Source organism: Culex quinquefasciatus, chromosome 3 (assembly GCF_015732765.1).
Source record: "Culex quinquefasciatus strain JHB chromosome 3, VPISU_Cqui_1.0_pri_paternal, whole genome shotgun sequence".
NCBI lineage: Eukaryota > Metazoa > Arthropoda > Insecta > Diptera > Culicidae > Culex > Culex quinquefasciatus.
The window spans coordinates 176361966-176382731 of record NC_051863.1 but is presented as its reverse complement, the minus strand read 5'-3'; the positions used below and the strand labels follow the sequence as shown (position 1 = coordinate 176382731).

The window sequence follows — 20766 nt, the reverse complement described above, 5'->3', positions numbered from 1 at the left end:
CTACATTGTCCCAGAAGGGTCATTTTTTCATTTAGAACAAAATTTTTCATTTTAAAATTTCGTGTTTTTTCTAAAATTGCAGGGTTATTTTTTAGAGTGTAACAATGTTATACAAAGTTGTAGAGCAGACAATTACAAAAATGTTGATATATAGACATAAGGGGTTTGCTTATAAACATCACGAGTTATCGCGATTTTACGAAAAAAAGTTTTGAAAAAGTTGGTCGTCATCGATCATGGCCGTTCATGGTCACCCGCGACAGACACGGACGACGAAACAAAGAGAAACGCAAAAAGTAACTTTTTCAAAACTTTTTTTCGTAAAATCGCGATAACTTGTGATGTTTATGAGCAAACCCCTTATGTCTATATATCAACATTTTTGTAATTGTCTGCTCTACAACTTTGTAGAACATTGTTACACTCTAAAAAATAATCCTGCAAAGTTAGAAAAAACACGAAATTTTAAAATGAAAAATTTTGTTCTAAATGAAAAAATGACCCTTCCGGGACAATGTAGATTCGAAAAGTACATTAAATTTCCCATAAAATGACATGTTCCAAAATTTTTACAGTCGAGTAACGGAAAATGGGAGAATTTTTAAAACTTTTTTAGTGTTTTTTTCGATGAAAAATACGTTTTTTCGGAATTCTGAGTACGCCATCAGATCGGGCGTCTAATTTTACATAAAAGTCCCTTTGACACCAAATTTCTATCTCATCACCGTTTTAGGCTGCAAATTATTGAAAAACACCTCTTTTTCGCATGTTCAAAAATGGAAGGGTCGTACCGCCCCTCCGTCACGAGATATCAAAAAACGGACCTCGGATTCGTGATCAGGGACAAAAGTTACCCCTTAGGACAAAGTTTCACGCAAATCGAAGAGGGGTCGGGGCAACTTTTCCCGATTTCGTGTGAGTTGGTAGAGAATTACCCTCATTGTAAACTTCATGATTTTCGTTAAAATTTATATTTTTTATGAATCTACAGAATTCCCAAGCTTATAAAACGAAATGTGTTTCTCTATGAATTTTAAAATACTCGTAGAACATTTATCATTCTTCGTTTAGTAAAACAACAACAATAAACATTGCGGGGACATGACTCATTCGGGAGAATAGAATTAACCATTATGGAGAATGTATTTTTGAGGATTGGGACTGGGCTGCCAGTAAGCCTTTGCAACTCTTTTTTTTCACTCAATTACGATTAATATCTAAGTAATTATATTAAAAACGAGCTTATTTTGTATTCTCTATGTGGCTGAGTTTTTAAGAAATTTTTGTTTTTTTTTTTTCAATACAGCCATGTTGTATCATTAAATCGATCGTTCAATTCTCAATACAATTTAAAAGCTTTTTTTATACTAAAGTGCATGAAAATTTTCTCAAAAAGTCCTTCTTAGAAAGTAATAAAAAAAATTTGATTGGTTTCAATTTTATTGGCTGAAATATGCCTCTGTTTTATGTGATTTTATCGCAAAAACTGTATACTTAAAATAAATTTAACAAAAACCGATAAAATCACACATCAAATGCCAACTATTCAGAAATTTCCAGGTTGTGAAATTGTTTTTTTGGAAAATTGTCAAAAAAGAGTTAAAAAAAGAGGGATGGTCCACTCAGCACCAAACTTGGGATTTCTGTTAACTATCAATAGATGAATGTTCCCTCTAAGCTTTTTTTCCAAATCGGTGAAGGTCGTGTCTAAAGGTGTATCCAGTTGACCTGGAATGATCCATTAATTATTTTGTTGAGCTATCATGTCTAAAAAGTAGAAATAAACATTTCTTGAACTCAATTTTGATCATAACTTTGGGAAAAGTTACTTGCTAGATTTTTTTTTCTGTTTAGACCTTGTAACTCTCATAAAAACAAGCCGCTAAAAATGTATGAAAAAGTGTTGCCAATCCTCGGAAAAAAATGATTAATTTGAATGTGTTGAAATAAAGCTGAATATATTTTTAATAAAATTTAACCTTAACAGCCCAAATTTTTTTTTATTTTTTTTATTTTTCCTTTTTTCAGGAGGTAATTTTGAGCTATTTTTGTTCTATTTAAAACTTTGCTTCTCTTGTTTTATCTTTTTCTTGTTTAATTTTTAGTACCGTCAGTGGGGGTGACTATGGGTCAAAAAACGATACACCTCTTGTAATTTCTTAATAACAAAAACAATTTAAATAACATCGTAAATCTTTCAACATTTTCCCAAAATATGGGGAATTTAGATGAACACTACCTCAAATGCCAATAGTTTGAAAATTGACCCAATCTCACCCCTTAGAGGGGTTGACATTGGGTCAATTGAAACTAAAATGATACTGAAATACAACCATATGATAAAAACAAGTCATCCAACAGTGTTTCTCGTTCGAGGGAATCGTATTGACATGCTACAATTTGTGGAGATTTTCAAACATTTGGGTAGTTTTCGAGCAATTGTAACAAAAATATAAGAAAAATGATTTTTCGAGATGTCATTTTTGGCCAAAAACGTACCTCAACTTAAGACAGCTGAGCAGTTCTTTAGGATTTCGGTCATTCGATTTTTTTTGTATTTTTTAATCCGACTGAAACTTTTTTGGTGCCTTCGGTATGCCCAAAGAAGCCATTTTGCATCATTAGTTTGTCCATATAATTTTCCATACAAATTTGGCAGCTGTCCATACAAAAATGATGTATGAAAATTCAAAAATCTGTATCTTTTGAAGGAATTTTTTGATCGATTTGGTGTCTTCGGCAAAGTTGTAGGTATGGATACGGACTACACTGGAAAAAAATGATACAAGGTAAAAAAATTTTGTGATTTTTTTATTTAACTTTTTATCACTAAAATTTGATTTGCAAAAAAACACTATTTTTAATTTTTTATTTTTGATATGTTTTAGAGGACATAAAATGCCAACTTTTCAGAAATTTCCAGGTTGTGCAAAAATCATTGTCCGAGTTATGAATTTTTAATCAATACTGATTTTTCAAAAATCGAAATATTGGTCGCAAAATTTTTCAACTTCATTTTTCGATGTAAAATCAAATTTGCAATCAAAAGTACTTCAGTGAATTTTTGATAAAGTGCACCGTTTTCAAGTTAAATCCATATTTAGGTGACTTTTTGAAAATTGTGGCAGTTTTCATTTTTAAATTAGTGCACATGTTTGCACACTTTTGGAAAAAATATTTTTGAAAAGCTGAGAAAATTCTCTATATTTTGCTTCTTCGGATTTTGTTGATACGACCTTTAGTTGCTGAGATATTGCAATGCAAAGGTTTAAAAACAGGAAAATTGATGTTTTCTAAGTCTCACCCAAACAGCCCACCATTTTTTATTGTCGATATCTAAGCAACTAATGGTCCGATTTTCAATGTTAATATATGAAACATTTGTGAAATTTTTCGATCTTTTCGAAAACATTATTTTCAAAATTTTCAAATCAAGACTAACATTTCAAAAGGGCCAAACATTCAATATTACGCCCTTTTAAAATGTTAGTCTTGATTTGAAAATTTTGAAAATATTTTTTTCGAAAAGATCGGAAAATTTCACAAATGTTTCATATATTAACATTGAAAATCGGACCATTAGTTGCTGAGATATCGACATTAATAAATGGTGGGCTGTTTGAGTGAGACTTAGAAAACATCAATTTTCCTGTTTTTAAACCTTTGCATTGCAATATCTCAGCAACTAAAGGTCGTATCAACAAAGTCCGAAAAAGCAAAATATAGAGAATTTTCTCAGCTTTTCAAAAATATTTTTTCCAAAAGTGTGCAAACATGTGCACTAATTTAAAAAAATGAAAAACTGCCACAATTTTCAAAAAAAAGTCACCTAAATATGGATTTAACTTGAAAACGGTTCACTTTATCAAAAATTCACTGAAGTACTTTTTGATTGCAAATTTGATTTTACATCGAAAAATGAAGTTGAAAAAATTTTGCGACCAATATTTCGATTTTTGGAAAAAATCAGTATTGATTAAAAAATTCATAACTCGGTCAATGATTTTTTGCACAACCTGGAAATTTCTGAAAAGTTGGCATTTTATGTCTTCTAAAACATATCAAAAATAAAAAATTAAAAATAGTGTTTTTTGCAAATCAAATTTTAGTGATAAAGTTAAATAAAAAATCACAAAATTTTTACCGTGTATCATTTTTTCCAGTGTAGTCCGTATCCATACCTACAACTTTGCCGAAGACACCAAATCGATCAAAAATTCCTTCAAAAGATACAGATTTTTGAATTTTCATACATCATTTTTGTATGGACAGCTGCCAAATTTGTATGGAAAATTATATGGACAAACTAATGATGCAAAATGGCTTCTTTGGGCATACCGAAGGCACCAAAAAAGTTTCAGTTGGATTAAAAAATACAAAAATTAAAATTGAAGAAAAAAGACCGATTTCGTAGAGAATTGCTCAGCTGCCAAAATAACAGGATTTGTTCTAGGAACGAGATTTTTTCAGCGAAGTCATCTTAAAATGTCCCCTACATAACTCTTTTAACAGAATTCAGTTTCATTGAGAAGAATCTAAGAAATGGTAAAATCCGTAGAAAACACTTTGACCCAATCTCACCCCCAGTTATATTTTTAAAACATGTATTCTGATATAAAACACAATGTAGATTAAGTTTTTTCAAAAAAGTTTTTTCGGAAGTGCTTTGAAAATGTTAAAATTTGATATGTCCACTGTGTTTGTTAACATGTAAGATTAAAAGTGTGTGTATAGTTACGTCAAATAAATTATAAGTGACATTTATTTTAATAAAGAGCAACTCTGTACGAAATCGGCCAATTTCGACCATTTTTATTTTTTGTATTTTTTTTTATTTAACTCAAACTTTGTGGGGGCCTTCCCTATGACCAAATAAGCTATTTTGCGTCATTGGTTCACCCATGCTAGTCTCCATACAATTTTGGCAGCTGTCCATACAAAAATGGTATGTAAATATTCAATAGCTGTAACTTTTGAGTGAATTTTCTGATCAATTTGGTGTCTTTGGCAAAGTTGTAGGTATTGTTGAGGACTTTTGAGAAACAAATAGGTACCCGGAAAAAAAATTGCAGATTTTTTTATCAACTTTTTTTTTACTAAAACTCAAATTTCCAAAAACTTCTGAGCCATTGAGAAACATGGTCAAAAAATCAGCCGCCGAGTTATAATTTTTTGAAAAAATAGTGATTTTTGGAAAAAAAAATCGAAGTTTCATGCAGAAACAAGTTTGACATTATTTTTTTATGCAAAATTGAATTTGCAATTGAAAAGTACTTTACAGATGTTTTGATAAAGGGCTCCGTTTTCAAGATAAAGCCACCGAAAGTTTGATTTTAGCGAAATATTTGCAGTTTTTCAATTTTTAAAAATAGTGACCATGAGTGACCATTTCTAAAAATTTTTTTTTTAAAATTCAGAAAATTTTCTATAAAATTGTGTAAGAGACATTGGAGATTGGACCTCGGGTTGCTGAGATAAAGCCACTTTAAGAAAAAGAAACACGAAAATTGAAGTTTTCAAAATCTCACCAAAAAAACACACCATTTTCTAATGACGATATCTCAGCAACTAATGGTCCGATTTTCAATGTTAATACATAAAACATTCGTGAAATTTTACGATCTTTTCGAAAAAAATATTTTTAAAATTATTAAATCAAGACAAGCATTTTAAATAGGCGTAATATTCAGTATTTGGCCCTTTTAAAATGTTAGTGTTGATTTAAAAATTTTCAAAGTATTTTTTTTCGAAAAGATTGGAAAATTTCACGAAAGTTTCTTGTATTAACATTGATAATCGGACCATTAATTGCTGAGATTTCGTCATTAGAAAATGGTGGGCTTTTTGGGTGAGATTTAGAAAACTTCAATTTTCGTGTTTGTTTTTCTTTAAGCCGCTGTATCTCAGCAACCAGAGGTCCAATCTTCAATGTCTCTTAGACAATTTTATAGAAAATTTTCTGAACTTTTCAAAAAAAAATATTTTTAGAAATGGTCACTCATGGTCACCGTTTTAAAAAATTGAAATACTGCAAATATTTCGCTAAAATCAAACTTTCGGTGGCTATATCTTGAAAACGGAGCCCTTTATCAAAAAATCTTTTAAGTAAATTTCAATTGCAAATTCAATTTTGCATTAAAAAATAATGTCAAACTTGAAGAATTGCTCTATAGTATTTGTTTGACAATTAGATGTAATTTTTAAAGTGCATATCAAAAAACTTAATATAATCATATTTTTGTTAAATTTTGTTATTATAGTTGATTAACTTATGTATATTTTTCAAATTAAGTTCAAAACTTCTTTGTGATATGCTTTAAATATTTTCTTTCCAAGCTCTGTTTGTTGATATTTTATTCGTATTTTTTGTTATGCAAGACATTAGCACAACCTTGAATAAAATTCAGCATTAATCACGATGTTTCTCAAAAAACATGTTTTTTTTTTTTCTAAATAATGTTTATGGCAATGTAATTTGTTGTTTTATTGGTTACGATAGCCTGTTAGTAAAAAAAAAAATTTTTAGAAAGTTACCCTTTTCCTCAAATTTCAAATTGGCTGTCGCAATTAAATTGTGACTTATTTAATAAAAAGTTCCATTTTGTTTTCAAAAAAGACAAGATTTCTTCATAATGAGTTCCCTCAATGAGTCCAAACAAGTTCACTCATCCTCGCCCCTTTTTCGCAAATCCATCTCGCAACCATGATTCTAATTGCTCCCCTAACTTTTTTCTCTTTTCACTCTCATTATCTTGCAGAGATCATCAACCGGTGGCTGCCCTCCATCAATCCAGCCAGCATTAATTAACACCACACCACCGACCGGTCTGATCTGACTCCCATCCTCCCTAAACGAAGTGGGTGATCCAACCAGAATAAAACCATCGCAAAATTCCACCTCGTCATCCCTCTGACTCAAAAGCCCGCAAAATTAACGAGATCGTGACACTAAGGTGACAACAACAAGCGGTTGTTCAGCTCAGCGTGAAGCAGAGAGAGAGAGAGAGAGATCCACAACCTTTGAAAAACTCACATTAATCCCACCGACGTTCTAGGTGGCGGACCTTAAGTTGGGTGGTTCGTTGGTTAGCTCAAGATGTGTAATAAAGTCTCATAAAAGTGTTGGGAGTGAAATGAGAGCGCATAAATTCTGGCCAACCCAGCCCAGCACCAGAAGCAGCATGGGGCGATATTCAGATGTGGGCGATTCTTTGTGGAGTTGACATCGTTGTCGTTAATTGATAAAGTTATGTTCAGCTTTAATGATGATTTGAGTGTGAACAAATATTATAAATTTGATGAAACTGTTTCAAACAAATAAAAACAAATAAAATTTTCATCAATTCCCCAGAGAATCGTCCTCCTGGTGGCATAATACGAGAGGCATAAAGTGCAGCACCGCAGTTCTGAAATTCTGCAGGTCGTCATGCAGCCTGCGTCGTCGTCAGTAGCCTCCTTGAACTCCGTTGTAATGCTGTTATAAGGCTGCTGGATGCAGCCCAGAAGTGCTGGCGGTGGCGGTCGACGACAATTGCAGTGTAAAAGTTTTTAATTATGCAGCACTTTTCGTCGCCGAAGGAAAATTCAAAGGAAAAATGAGAGTGGTCCTTCAAAGTTTGAAGGGGAAGAAAGGGAGGGTTTTTTGGTGACAGGGACAAGGACACACAGTGCCAGTTTTGGTTGAGTCACCCCATTATTACCGCGAGAGGGAACACTTTAATTGGAAGACTTGCACCGCTTGGCCTGGGTGGGGCGCTGGACCTGGATGACACGTCGTATTTTGGTCGTTTTGAGTGGGAGAGTGATGTGGTGAAATTTTAATTGAAGGTATTGTTTACATAATAGATCAAGTAACTTTTCCAGCGATTTCCACTGCGACTCCGGATTGTTTTGATTGTTGACCCAACAACAAAAAATGTAGGAAAACAGCTGAATGTGACTACGGCTTTTTTTTAGTTTAAAAAAGACATTCCGCATTTTTGTTTGCCGCATACAATTTTGGTAGCTGTCCATGCGAAAATGGTATTTAAAAATATTCGAAAATCTGTTTCCCGCGAAGAGATTTTCCGAACTTTTTGGTGTAGTCATTCCAGTTGAAGGTTTCCTGGTTTGCAAATTTCAAAACATTCAATTTTGTGATGTTTGGCCGAATTCAATCGGCTGAATTCACGGCTTAGCCATTCAAGTTTTACTGACATTTTGAAATTTAATTTTCTTAAATATTGCTCGAACGAAGCACATCTTTCACGACATGTTCAACAAAAGTAGAACTAGTAAAATAACTAAACCCTCTACAACCCAAGTCTGCCTTTAGACGGATTTCAATTAAAAAATCATTTCCTATATTTTAAGTAATTTTAAGGAATTTTGTAGTGTCCCAGACCATGCTTCTACGATAAAAAAAATTTAAATAATAATGGTGCCATTTTATAGCAGAAAATGTGAAAAACAAGCAAAATTTTAAAAAGTGACTGTCAAAACATGAAAAATAAGATAGGCAAAATGTAATGAGAAGAGGTGGCAAAATAGGCCAAATACTACCAAAAACAAACATAAACATAACAAGATAAATGCAAATTAAAAAACTCAAAATGAAACAAAACAAGAAAGGTAAAGATTCTCGAAGAACAAAAGTTGCCCAAAATGACCTCCTTGACACGGGAAATATAAAAAAATAGAAAAAAATGGACAGTAGAGAGTTAGTACAACTTAGCTAAAAAAAAGTATTTTGTCGTGGTTTTCAGCAAAACTAAAAATTTAATCTTTCAAAAAAAAGCTTTGGCAACATTTTCTTTTTAGCCGATTTTGACATTTGTGATTGATAATTACAGAAAATCAGGATACATTTCAACAAGCTAAAAAAAATCTTTGTGCAGTTATGTCCGATATATTAAAATAATTTAGTTCAATCTGTTTCATTCTGCATGTAACATTCAAAGCTGATTTCGCTGTAAATTTTTCAAATCAATTATCTGCATTTCGTTAAACGTTGTGATGACCAATATCTTCAAAAATTAGTTTCAAATTTGCTATGCCTAATTTTTTTCACAACTGCTTCTGAAATTCCTGTTTTAATTCTTGAGAATTGTTGGAATGACAAAATAAACTGTGGAGAAATTCGACGGGATTTACCAAATATTATGCTTGATAGCAAATTTCATGGATTACGTGGCTTTTACGAAATCTCGAAAAATCACTAGTTACGATGAGGTTCAGGGAACAAAAGTTATACTCTTAATAAAATTACCAAGTTAAATTCTCTATTTTCCACAAAAACGAATTTACCGGAAGTCGTTTTTGTATTTTTTCTGGATCCAATAAAGCTTAAAAGAAAATATGGACATTTTTTCAAGGAGACATGTTTTTTTTCTAAGATAATGAAAATAGACCCAACAATTTCAAAAAGCTGTTTAAAGAACAAATTAAATTTGCAATTTAATGATAATTATATTTTATTTTTGATAAAACGTTCCACAATTCAAGATAGAGTCATTTGAAGGTTAACTTTAGAAAGAAACACTATTTTTGGGCGTTTTATTTAAAGCAGCCTAAATCCCCTAAAATTCTATATTTATTTAAAAAATCAGCCATTTTGGGTTCAATTTCCCTATGAAAAAAATCTTATAAACTCTGCCATTTTTTATATTTTTTGTTTAAAATTTTAAGATATTAACAAATTTTGAAAGCGCTTGTTTTTGAAATTGTGAGAATATTTCTTTTCGAAAGATTGACAATTTTTACAAAAAATTGATTTCAATTGGGAATTTTTTTGGGAAATTTTCTTGGCTTGGAGACTTTTTAATGAAATTTTTAAGCATAGCATTTAACCCAGGGGTGACCGCGGGCCAAACGTGGCCCGCGAGGTGATATTTTGTGGCCCTCGAGCCCATTTTGAATGATCATGTAAAATGGCCCGTTGACCACTTGTTAAGTTATTTTTTACTTTTTCAAAGTTAAGGTTTTTTTTTAAACTTTTGTATGCTAAGCTTTTTTATTTTTTGTTAATAAAACAAAATTTATGATTTATTAATATTTTGATCCCCTTTTTAGGATACAAAAAATTTGTTCATAATATTTTATAATTAAAACAATGTCACAGGTTTCAATGTGAGTGAAACTGGTAAATATCGTCAAAACTTTCATCAAACATTTTTAGAAATATTAAAAAAAATTAAAGTTTGACTTAGGTAGAATTTTGTAATATTTTCCAAAATATAAGTTTTCTTTATTAATTTGCAAGTCATAATAACCCTTTTATGAACTGACTCTGAAACAAACATAGCACTTCCTTTGGGGTTTGAACTCATTACAGTTTAGATAACGTATCTGATTGACTACCAACTGATTCAGGCAGACAAGTTGTGGAAATCTGAGGATCAAGTTTGTTGCAAATATTTGTCAAAGCTTTCGTCGATGAAAATCAACCCACCCTTCTACATTTTTTTAAAAAAAATGGCTCGGAAACAAGGAGCAAAAATATATTTCCTAATAACTTTAAAACTTAAAAAAATGAAATTTAGGTGCAATCAGCTGAAAGTAATTAAATATTCATTCCTTTGCATTTAGAATCATTTGAACATGTTTAGGTTTATGAAAAATAATTTAAATTTTTGGTTTATTTTCATTGAAATATATAAATGAATTATTGTTAAATGTTTTTTTTTGTCGAATCTTTTTTTTTTTTGAAAATAATGATTGCAGTTTAACCATACTGAAGCTTACATTTTTTTCATTGAAATGTTGAAATTCTGACTCTCAACGATTTTTCATAAGCCGAAAAACGAAACTATTGGCACTACGCCCCCCGGGGCATGGCCTTCCTCTAACGTGGGATTTCTGCTCCAGCGCCTCTGACGAGACAGGAGAAACCGGGACCGACGTTTTACTTCACCATCCGATAGAAGCTCAGTGGATAAGGCGGGAATCGAACCCGCGTCTCATAGCATCATCGGGATCGGCAGCCGAAGCCGCTACCCCTGCGCCACGAGACCCATTTTTCATAAGCCACACTAAACTTATAGATAAAATAACGCCTTTAGATAAATTGTTCAACATGCTTTGTCACCCTTTTCGAAATATAAAAACAAAACTTTTTTTGAAAACACAAGTACATTCAGCTAAAAACTTTTTTTCAAATACCTTTAACAATAAAATCAACAATACCGATACAAAACCGTTAGTTTGTATTTTCTATTATTTTGAATTGTTATTTTTTTAAATAACAATAATTAAATATTTTAAATCAAAATAACGTAACTTAATTTTTTTAATAACCTTTTTTGTAAATTTGGCCCGCAACCTCATTTGAGCTTCAAATTTGGCCCGGCCTCCAAAAACTTTGAGCACCCCTGATTTAACCCATTAATAGCTTTGACTTGGAAATTTTACGTTAAAAAAAATGCAGGAAACTAATCGATTGCAATCTTAATTATACTTTTGATAAATGATTTTGTTTTACAGTTTAGCAATTCTCTACGGAATAGGCCTTTTATTATTAATTTTAATTTTTGATTGTTTTATTGGGCTGCAACTTCTTTGTTGCCTTTGGTATGCCCAAAGAAGCCGTTTTGCATCATTAGCTTGTCCTTATAATTTTCTATACAAATTGGGCAGCTGTCTATACAAAAATGATGTATGAAAATTCAAAAATAAATTTGTAAAAAATGTTTCTTTATTTTTGATTTTTTGATTTGTATTAGAGGACATCAAATGTTAACTTTTCAGAAATTTTCAGACTAAGCGAAAAATCGTTGATCGAGTTATTAATTTTTGAATCAATACTGATTTTTTCAAATAATCGAAATGTCGGTCGTAAATTTTGTTAAAAAAACTTCATTCAATTTAGTAAAATTTTGATAAGGTGCACTATTTCAAGCCATACATTAAATATTACGTCTTTTTGAAATGTTATTCTTGATTTGAATAAAATAATAAAATATTGATTTCAAAAAGATCGGAACATTTCACGAATGTATCATATTTCATCATTGTAAATCGGACCATTAGTTGCTGAGATATCGACGATAGAAAATAGTGGGTTGAGACTCAAAAAACATCAATTTTCCTGTTTTTAAATCATTGCATGGCAATATCTCAGCATTTTAGGGTCGTATTAACAAAGTTCATACAGGCAAAATGTAAAGAAATTCCTCAACTTTAAAAAAGAAATAATTATTTTCAGACATGAGTAAACATGTGCACGTATTAAAAAAATAATAAAAACTGCGACTATTTTCAAAAAAGTTACCTTAAAACTGTCAGTACACCCAACTGGCAGTCGCATGATTGTGATGCATGGCGGCATGAAAGTATATCAGAATCTGCATGAAAACTGTCCTCATGCTTTTTTTGCGATATAGAGGTATGACATTTTTGCCCGTTACCGACAATTATCGACATTACCGACTGCATTTTGGTTGTATTTTACAAAAAAAACCCTTAACAGAACGAGGATTGAACCACCAACATTTTGACTACTTATCCGACACGCTACCACCGCGCCATGAACACTTGATGAAATGTGAGTGAAAGAGCACCAACATATGCTTCTCTTTGGAGTGTTGCTCGGGGACGGGCCAGCTTTATATGTGTTGGTGAGAACTGCAGATCGCTGAAATGTTTACACGCGGCAAAAATGAACTACGGGCTTGCTGCAAAAAATGTGATAAAGTGTGACATTTTCTGCAGGAAATCCACTGTTGCTGATTTTGAGATGTATTTTTCCTTTGGGTGTAAAGTACCTACTTTTTAATTGCAAATTCAATTATACATAAAAAAATATAATTGAAATTTCTTTGCGTCCCCTTCTCCTTGACCATGACCAAAGCAGAGGGTCAAAACTATTGAATGAAATGTTTGCTTACCTTTTTTTTGGACTATACATTGGAATGAGACATGAAGCTTGAAATTTTATATTTTTTCTGAATTCTAAAACATTTAGATTTTTTTTAAACGCATTGGATGTGTTTTCCTGGAAACTCACGATTTTAATAAAAATTACACAATATCCACGTGACTTCCCCAGGCAATTTGCAGAATGCAGCATGGTTGCCAATATGTGTGTTTCCAGGAAGCTTCAATAACATTACCTTTCATCGAGTTCATCACTTTTTCATTAACTTTTCTCTCATAACTTCCACTCGACGTGTCACCATTCCAGTTTCGCCACCTGAGGGGGAAAGAATTTTATTTTTCGCAGTATTTTTCCACCTAGCTGCAACCCGTTCTCATCACTTTAGTGTGTGTGCGTTTGTTCATTTTCAGCCAGGTGGTAAATTTAAACTAGAAAACTGCGGATTAACGAACTGGAACGTGGCAGAAAAATCCTGCCACTGCGCCCTGTTTGTGACAGAGTTCTAACCAGAAAAAAAAGAACCTCTCAAAAAGTGCATCAACCGTGTGAAAAGTAACAGTGTAACTGTGGCGCGAGAAAAATCCGTCAACCGAGGGACCGACTAATTGAAATTCGCCCACCAGAGGTCGTCGAGGGAAAATCTTTTCGGGCATGGAGCTGCGACCTCGTCGGACAGTGTCGGGCAGTGCTGGGCCAGAGTGAGTAATTAGTGAGCGTGCGTCCAACGGCACGACGACGCGGAAAACTGGTGGGAAAGTAAGCGTGTTAGATGTGAAAAAGACCAGAATTGTGACATCAGCCAAGCAGTGAAAATGTTGGATAAATTGACGTTCTACGTTGGTGTTTATCTACTACTGTTGCACAGCAGGATCAAAGGTGAGTGCGAGGGATAAGATTTTGCTTTCCAGATTTTCGAAGAAAGGATTCAATTTGCAATAATTGTTTTTCATCAAATTTCAATCAAATCAATTCAATTATATGAGAATATTACTAAATGTTTGGCAAATACAAAAAAAAACACTCAAGTTTCTATTTAAAAAATTGTAAATATGATACACAATTTCCCATTGCTTATTTTTTCTATCTGAATTGAAATTATTAAACTTTTAACTATGTTTGAAAGGTTAATGTTAATTAATTAATATTATTGTTGATGTTAATGAATTTGGATGAAATTAGAAGCCATTATTTGCTGCTAAAAAATCTTTTTCTGTAAAAATTTAAATTGAGCTCGCCACTAGAATAATGTTCAGCGAACAATTTGTTAAGGAACATTTTTTCCTTGTTCTGTTTTATTTTTCAAAATTTTATCAAATATAATTATTTAATAAAGTTTTTCAAAAATGCGCCAGAAATTTGGCCATACTGCGTGGTTTTTGCAAATAAATTATTGATGACCAACTTTTATTTCCTATCCAGCAAAATTTATTTCATTGCAACAAAGTTGTTTCGAAAGTTTCAACAACTTTCCCCGATAAAAACTTTCTTTTCTCCACTTTCGAGAAGCTTTACGCTCCCTTTCCCTCGAGCAGTTTCACCAAGTTTTCCAGTCTTGGGAAATTTTTGCTCCTCACTGTCTCACCCCCACCCATCTCCCTTCCTTCCCTTGTATTAATCAATTATCACAAATTCCAATTGATTCGAAAAACGCCCACCCCCGTTCAAGTTTTGGGCTGGGTGCGAAGCTTCGTTATCAATTTATGCTTCTTTGCATTTATGATAATCGACAACCGCAGGGCGATGAAATTATCAGCGCAAGTGGGGAAAAATGCTTTCCGCTCCGTTTTCCAACGGAGTGTGACCGAAAAGTTTGGGGAGTTTCAAAGTAAAATTGTATTCTTTTTTTCTTTTTAATTTTTAAGCTTGTTTGAAATCAATTATAATTTAACACATAAATTGGCAAAATCATAACTAAAACTTACTATAACCAGTGGCAATGCTACGATTTAAATACAAATAAATAATTTGATTTATTTTGTGATGAAGTGAATCAAACAATAGAAGAGTTTTTAATTTGCCTAAGCTTATTAGTCTCCCCGTGTTATGTTTTGTACGAAATTGTTAGGAAATTTCTTTGTTTGGAAAACAAAGCATTTTGAGAGAAATGCCGTACTCTTCCGTGGAGTAGTCGAAAATTAAATTTTATACTGTTTGAAGCCACTTCAGCAAGGTTTCGCACAAACGAAACTTTCAATAGCCAAAATTGGCAACATTTTCATGCTTGATAAAGAAAATCATGTTTTCATAACAACAAGAGGTGTTCTCATTTCAAACAATGTATTTTCTAGCCAGTACAATTTTTAATAAAAGCTTTGACTAAACAAGTCGTATGTTAACCATTTTCTGCAGATTTTTTTTATGATTAAGCACGCATGTAACTGCTGTGAATGAGCCTTTTCATGTCCCGCACGAACGAGAACGGCCAAGAGTTCAACCAAAATGTGAAAAGAGGGCGCTTTTAATCTGGCCAAAAGATGAGAAAATTCCACCCTCTTCAGCACACACACACAACTCAACAACGACTGCCATAAAACATAAAACAAGAAAGCTCCACCCTCTCCTCCTCTTTCCTCACCCACAACTGAGTTGACTTCGGAGTGGCGTCTTGTAAGCCGCTTAGACACAACTTAGACATTCGAGTCCTGGAGTCGTTTCGAAAAAGCGGCACATTTTGCTGTGAGCCACGGAGAGAGTCTTCTATGCAGGCAGCACCAAACATCATAACATTAATATTTTTATTTCCTTCTGGGTCATACGGTTGGCTGGAGAGACAATTTCTCATTATTATTGCCTCTTTTCAGACTTGGCGAGAGAGAGAAAGGCGCATGGAGGCATTTCTTGTGTGGTGGGAAAACGAAAGGCAGTGTTGCTTCAGGTTCAACCAACATCTGACAGAAAATTTTCAAAACCAAAACCAAAACCAAAACCAAAACCAAAACCAAAACCAAAACCAAAACCAAAACCAAAACCAAAACCAAAACCAAAACCAAAACCAAAACCAAAACCAAAACCAAAACCAAAACCAAAACCAAAACCAAAACCAAAACCAATTTTGGTTTTTTTGTATTTTTGTATTTTTGTATTTTTGTTTTTTTGTATTTTTGTATTTTTGTATTTTTGTATTTTTGTATTTTTGTATTTTTGTATTTTTGTATTTTTGTATTTTTGTATTTTTGTATTTTTGTATTTTTGTATTTTTGTATTTTTGTATTTTTGTATTTTTGTATTTTTGTATTTTTGTATTTTTGTATTTTTGTATTTTTGTATTTTTGTATTTTTGTATTTTGTATTTTGTATTTTTGTATTTTTGTATTTTTGTATTTTGTATTTTTGTATTTTTGTATTTGTATTTTGTATTTTTGTATTTTGTATTTTTGTATTTTTGTATTTTGTATTTTGTATTTTTGTATTTTTGTATTTTTGTATTTTTGTATTTTTGTATTTTGTATTTTTGTATTTTTGTATTTTTGTATTTTGTATTTTTGTATTTTGTATTTTGTATTTTTGTATTTTGTATTTTTGTATTTTTGTATTTTTGTATTTTGTATTTTGTATTTTGTATTTTGTATTTTGTATTTTGTATTTTTGTATTTTTTATTTTTGTATTTTTGTATTTTGTATTTTTGTATTTTGTATTTTGTATTTTTGTATTTTTGTATTTTTGTATTTTGTATTTTTGTATTTTTGTATTTTTGTATTTTGTATTTTGTATTTTGTATTTTTGTATTTTTGTATTTTTGTATTTTGTATTTTGTATTTTTGTATTTTTGTATTTTGTATTTTTGTATTTTTGTATTTTTGTATTTTTGTATTTTTGTATTTTGTATTTTGTATTTTTTTGTATTTTTGTATTTTTGTATTTTTGTATTTTGTATTTTTGTATTTTGTATTTTGTATTTTTGTATTTTGTATTTTGTATTTTTGTATTTTTGTATTTTGTATTTTTGTATTTTGTATTTTGTATTTTTGTATTTTTGTATTTTTGTTTTTTGTATTTTGTATTTTTGTATTTTGTATTTTTGTATTTTTGTATTTTGTATTTTGTATTTTTGTATTTTTGTATTTTTGTATTTTTGTATTTTGTATTTTGTATTTTGTATTTTGTATTTTTGTATTTTTGTATTTTGTATTTTGTATTTTGTATTTTTGTATTTTGTATTTTTGTATTTTGTATTTTTGTATTTTGTATTTTTGTATTTTTGTATTTTGTATTTTTGTATTTTTGTTTTTGTATTTTTGTATTTTGTATTTTTGTTTGTATTTTTGTATTTTTGTATTTTTGTATTTTGTATTTTTGTATTTTTGTATTTTTGTATTTTTGTATTTTTGTATTTTTGTATTTTTGTATTTTGTATTTTTGTATTTTTGTATTTTGTATTTTTGTATTTTTGTATTTTTTTTTTTATTTTTGTATTTTGTATTTTGTATTTTTGTATTTTGTATTTTTGTATTTTGTATTTTGTATTTTGTATTTTTGTATTTTGTATTTTTGTATTTTGTATTTTGTATTTTGTATTTTGTATTTTTGTATTTTTGTATTTTGTATTTTGTATTTTGTATTTTGTATTTTTGTATTTTTGTATTTTGTATTTTGTATTTTTGTATTTTGTATTTTGTATTTTTGTATTTTGTATTTTGTATTTTTGTATTGTATTTTGTATTTTTGTATTTTTGTATTTTTGTATTTTTGTATTTTGTATTTTGTATTTTGTATTTTTGTATTTTGTATTTGTATTTTTGTATTTTTGTATTTTTGTATTTTTATTTTGTATTTTTGTATTTTTGTATTTTGTATTTTTGTATTTTTGTATTTTGTATTTTTGTATTTTGTATTTTTGTATTTTGTATTTTTGTATTTTTGTATTTTTGTATTTTGTATTTTGTATTTTTGTATTTTTGTATTTTTGTATTTTGTATTTTGTATTTTTGTATTTTGTATTTTTGTATTTTGTATTTTTGTATTTTTTGTATTTTTGTATTTTTGTATTTTTGTATTTTGTATTTTGTATTTTTGTATTTTTTTGTATTTTTGTATTTTGTATTTTTGTATTTTGTATTTTGTATTTTTGTATTTTTGTATTTTTGTATTTTGTATTTTTGTATTTTGTATTTTTGTATTTTGTATTTTGTATTTTTGTATTTTGTATTTTTGTATTTTTGTATTTTGTATTTTGTATTTTGTATTTTTATTTTGTATTTGTATTTTTGTATTTTTGTATTTTTGTATTTTGTATTTTGTATTTTTGTATTTTGTATTTTGTATTTTTGTATTTTGTATTTTTGTATTTTGTATTTTTGTATTTTGTATTTTGTATTTTTGTATTTTGTATTTTTGTATTTTGTATTTTTGTATTTTTGTATTTTTGTATTTTTGTATTTTGTATTTTTGTATTTTTGTATTTATTTTGTATTTTGTATTTTTGTATTTTGTATTTTTGTATTTTTGTATTTTTGTATTTTTGTATTTTTTATTTTTGTATTTTTATTTTTGTATTTTGTATTTTGTATTTTTGTATTTTGTATTTTTGTATTTTTGTATTTTTGTATTTTGTATTTTTGTATTTGTATTTTTGTATTTTTGTATTTTTGTATTTTGTATTTTGTATTTTTGTATTTTGTATTTTTGTATTTTTGTATTTTGTATTTTTGTATTTTTGTATTTTTGTATTTTGTATTTTTGTATTTTTGTATTTTTGTATTTTTGTATTTTGTATTTTTGTATTTTTGTATTTTTGTATTTTTGTATTTTGTATTTTGTATTTTTGTATTTTGTATTTTTGTATTTTGTATTTTGTATTTTTGTATTTTTGTATTTTTGTATTTTGTATTTTGTATTTTTGTATTTTGTATTGTATTTGTATTGTATTTATTTTTGTATTTTTGTATTTTGTATTTTTGTATTTTGTATTTTTGTATTTTGTATTTTTGTATTTTTGTATTTTGTATTTTGTATTTTTGTATTTTGTATTTTGTATTTTTGTATTTTTGTATTTTGTATTTTTGTATTTTTGTATTTTTGTATTTTTGTATTTTTGTATTTTTGTATTTTTGTATTTTGTATTTTTGTATTTTTGTATTTTTGTATTTTGTATTTTGTATTTTGTATTTTTGTATTTTTGTATTTTGTATTTTTGTATTTTTGTATTTTTGTATTTTTGTATTTTTGTATTTTTGTATTTTTGTATTTTTGTATTTTTGTATTTTTGTATTTTTGTATTTTTGTATTTTTGTATTTTTGTATTTTTGTATTTTTGTATTTTTGTATTTTTGTATTTTTGTATTTTTGTATTTTTGTATTTTTGTATTGTATTTTATTTCGTCAGCACTGCTTGCTAGAAAAGTTTGAACCTTAAACTAAGGCGAACTAGGATTTTTATTGATAAGCTTCTTTACGGGGGATGGCTAGCAATAAATCAAAGTTTAGTGAACATGTTTTTTTTCGGGTCGGAGGTTGGGGCGCGGAGGCACTTTTATGACCACCAAAGGATTGAATGAAATGGGTGGCTGCTTGGCATGGGCTCTTTCTCGTGGGGTCGTAATGCTTAATGAACGTGGAATATTATTTGCCGTAAAATGTATCCAAGCATGGACCAGAACAGGCTGCCTGGTTGCTGTCTGATTTGGTGATCTGGGTTTGGGATTTTATTGGCCCGGAGATGGTACGACTCATTTGGGAGCCAGAACCAGAACGATGGAACAGAACTTTCACTTTGGTTTTGGTTGCAAAATTTTCGGGGTAGCTTTGAGTCATTATGAGGAATGGCTATTCGGCACTGATTTATCAGAGCCAAGTCGTAAAATGAAATTTCGAGTTTAAAGTTGACTGAAATATTTAAAAAAAAATCTGCTTGAAATTTATATGAAAAAAAAAGAAACTTCTTTCCATGCAAATCGCTCTAATTTCAAGCCTCACTTGCATCACTTGATTATAGCCTCCGGATCGCCCGTAACGACTTTTTCAGCAAGCTCACGATACTGGCCCTGAAAACTCCAGCTAGCGGAAGTCTTTATCTACCGTGGGCTTCACTTTATCGCACTTTCCTGCTTTTGAAAGCACTTTTCTGTGATACTGGGTGCTGGTGGTACACTTCAAAGAAAGTTTCGCTCACCCCACAGTGGGTAGAAGGAGAGTGATCAGAAGAAAAAAAAAAAAGTACATCTTCTAACGATGTGCAAAACGTTGAAGGTAAAGGGGTTTCTCTCTTTTCCTCTCGAGGTGTTAACGAGGGGTATCGTGCGAAAGGGGTGCTTCAACGTGGAAAAAGTTAATTTTCCTTTATTATACTTTAGCTGAGCTTGCTGTTGAGGTTTTCTATGGGATGGAAAGTGTTTGAATCACAGAAACCCCTCCTGTTTTGATTTGTTTATACAAAGTTGTTATTTAATTAACTGCTTAAATCGATCGGGATTTTTCATTTATAGCCTGCAGAAAAAAAACTGTTTGAAAACTGTAAACAACATATGCAGTTTTAAAACAAATCAAAGATAAAAGTGTTCATTGTGCACAGTAAAAAATTGTGGAAATTTTGAAGCAGTAATTTTGGAAGGTTGAATATTATCTCTTTTATGATGCTATTTCTTTTTTTTCACCGCAATGTTATTGTAACATCCAGGCATTAAATTTTTTTTAAATCAATATATTGGAGATTACGTGGAACGAATCGTTTTACCAGCTTGAATGATTAAAGCCAAATTAAAGCTAGAAAATAATTGCCAGTGAATGCAAAATTTGTTTAAATTTCAATAGAACAATCATTCGAAAACACTCGATTGAAGAAAAGAGGAAACCAAAGTAAATCATAATCATAATTAGGTTATCACTCTTTAAATATGCCAAAAATGCCTTCAAGTTTGTGCATATTTTTTGTGTGCTTTGTGTGTAACATTTTTTATTTATTCCTGAATCTAAGAAA

At 29.9% G+C, this 20766-nt stretch overlaps 1 protein-coding gene across 9 annotated transcripts in view; it reads left to right on the top strand.

Annotated features, from left to right (window-relative positions):
• The window catches only part of LOC6046162 (zwei Ig domain protein zig-8), a 187066-nt gene that overhangs the window by 81125 nt on the left and 85175 nt on the right, over window positions 1-20766 (top strand). For 3 of the 9 annotated variants that reach the window (XM_038264949.1, XM_038264948.1, XM_038264944.1), the window contains exons 3-4: window positions 6759-6953; window positions 13264-13729. In XM_038264949.1, coding sequence (XP_038120877.1) covers window positions 13666-13729 — 64 coding nt within the window. In that variant the 5' untranslated portion in view covers window positions 6759-6953; window positions 13264-13665. Of the gene's footprint in view, window positions 1-6758; window positions 6954-7371; window positions 7680-7776; window positions 7828-13263; window positions 13730-20766 lie in introns of those variants that run through there. The other 6 variants (XM_038264945.1, XM_038264947.1, XM_038264946.1 and 3 more) reach the window with 4 other exon arrangements.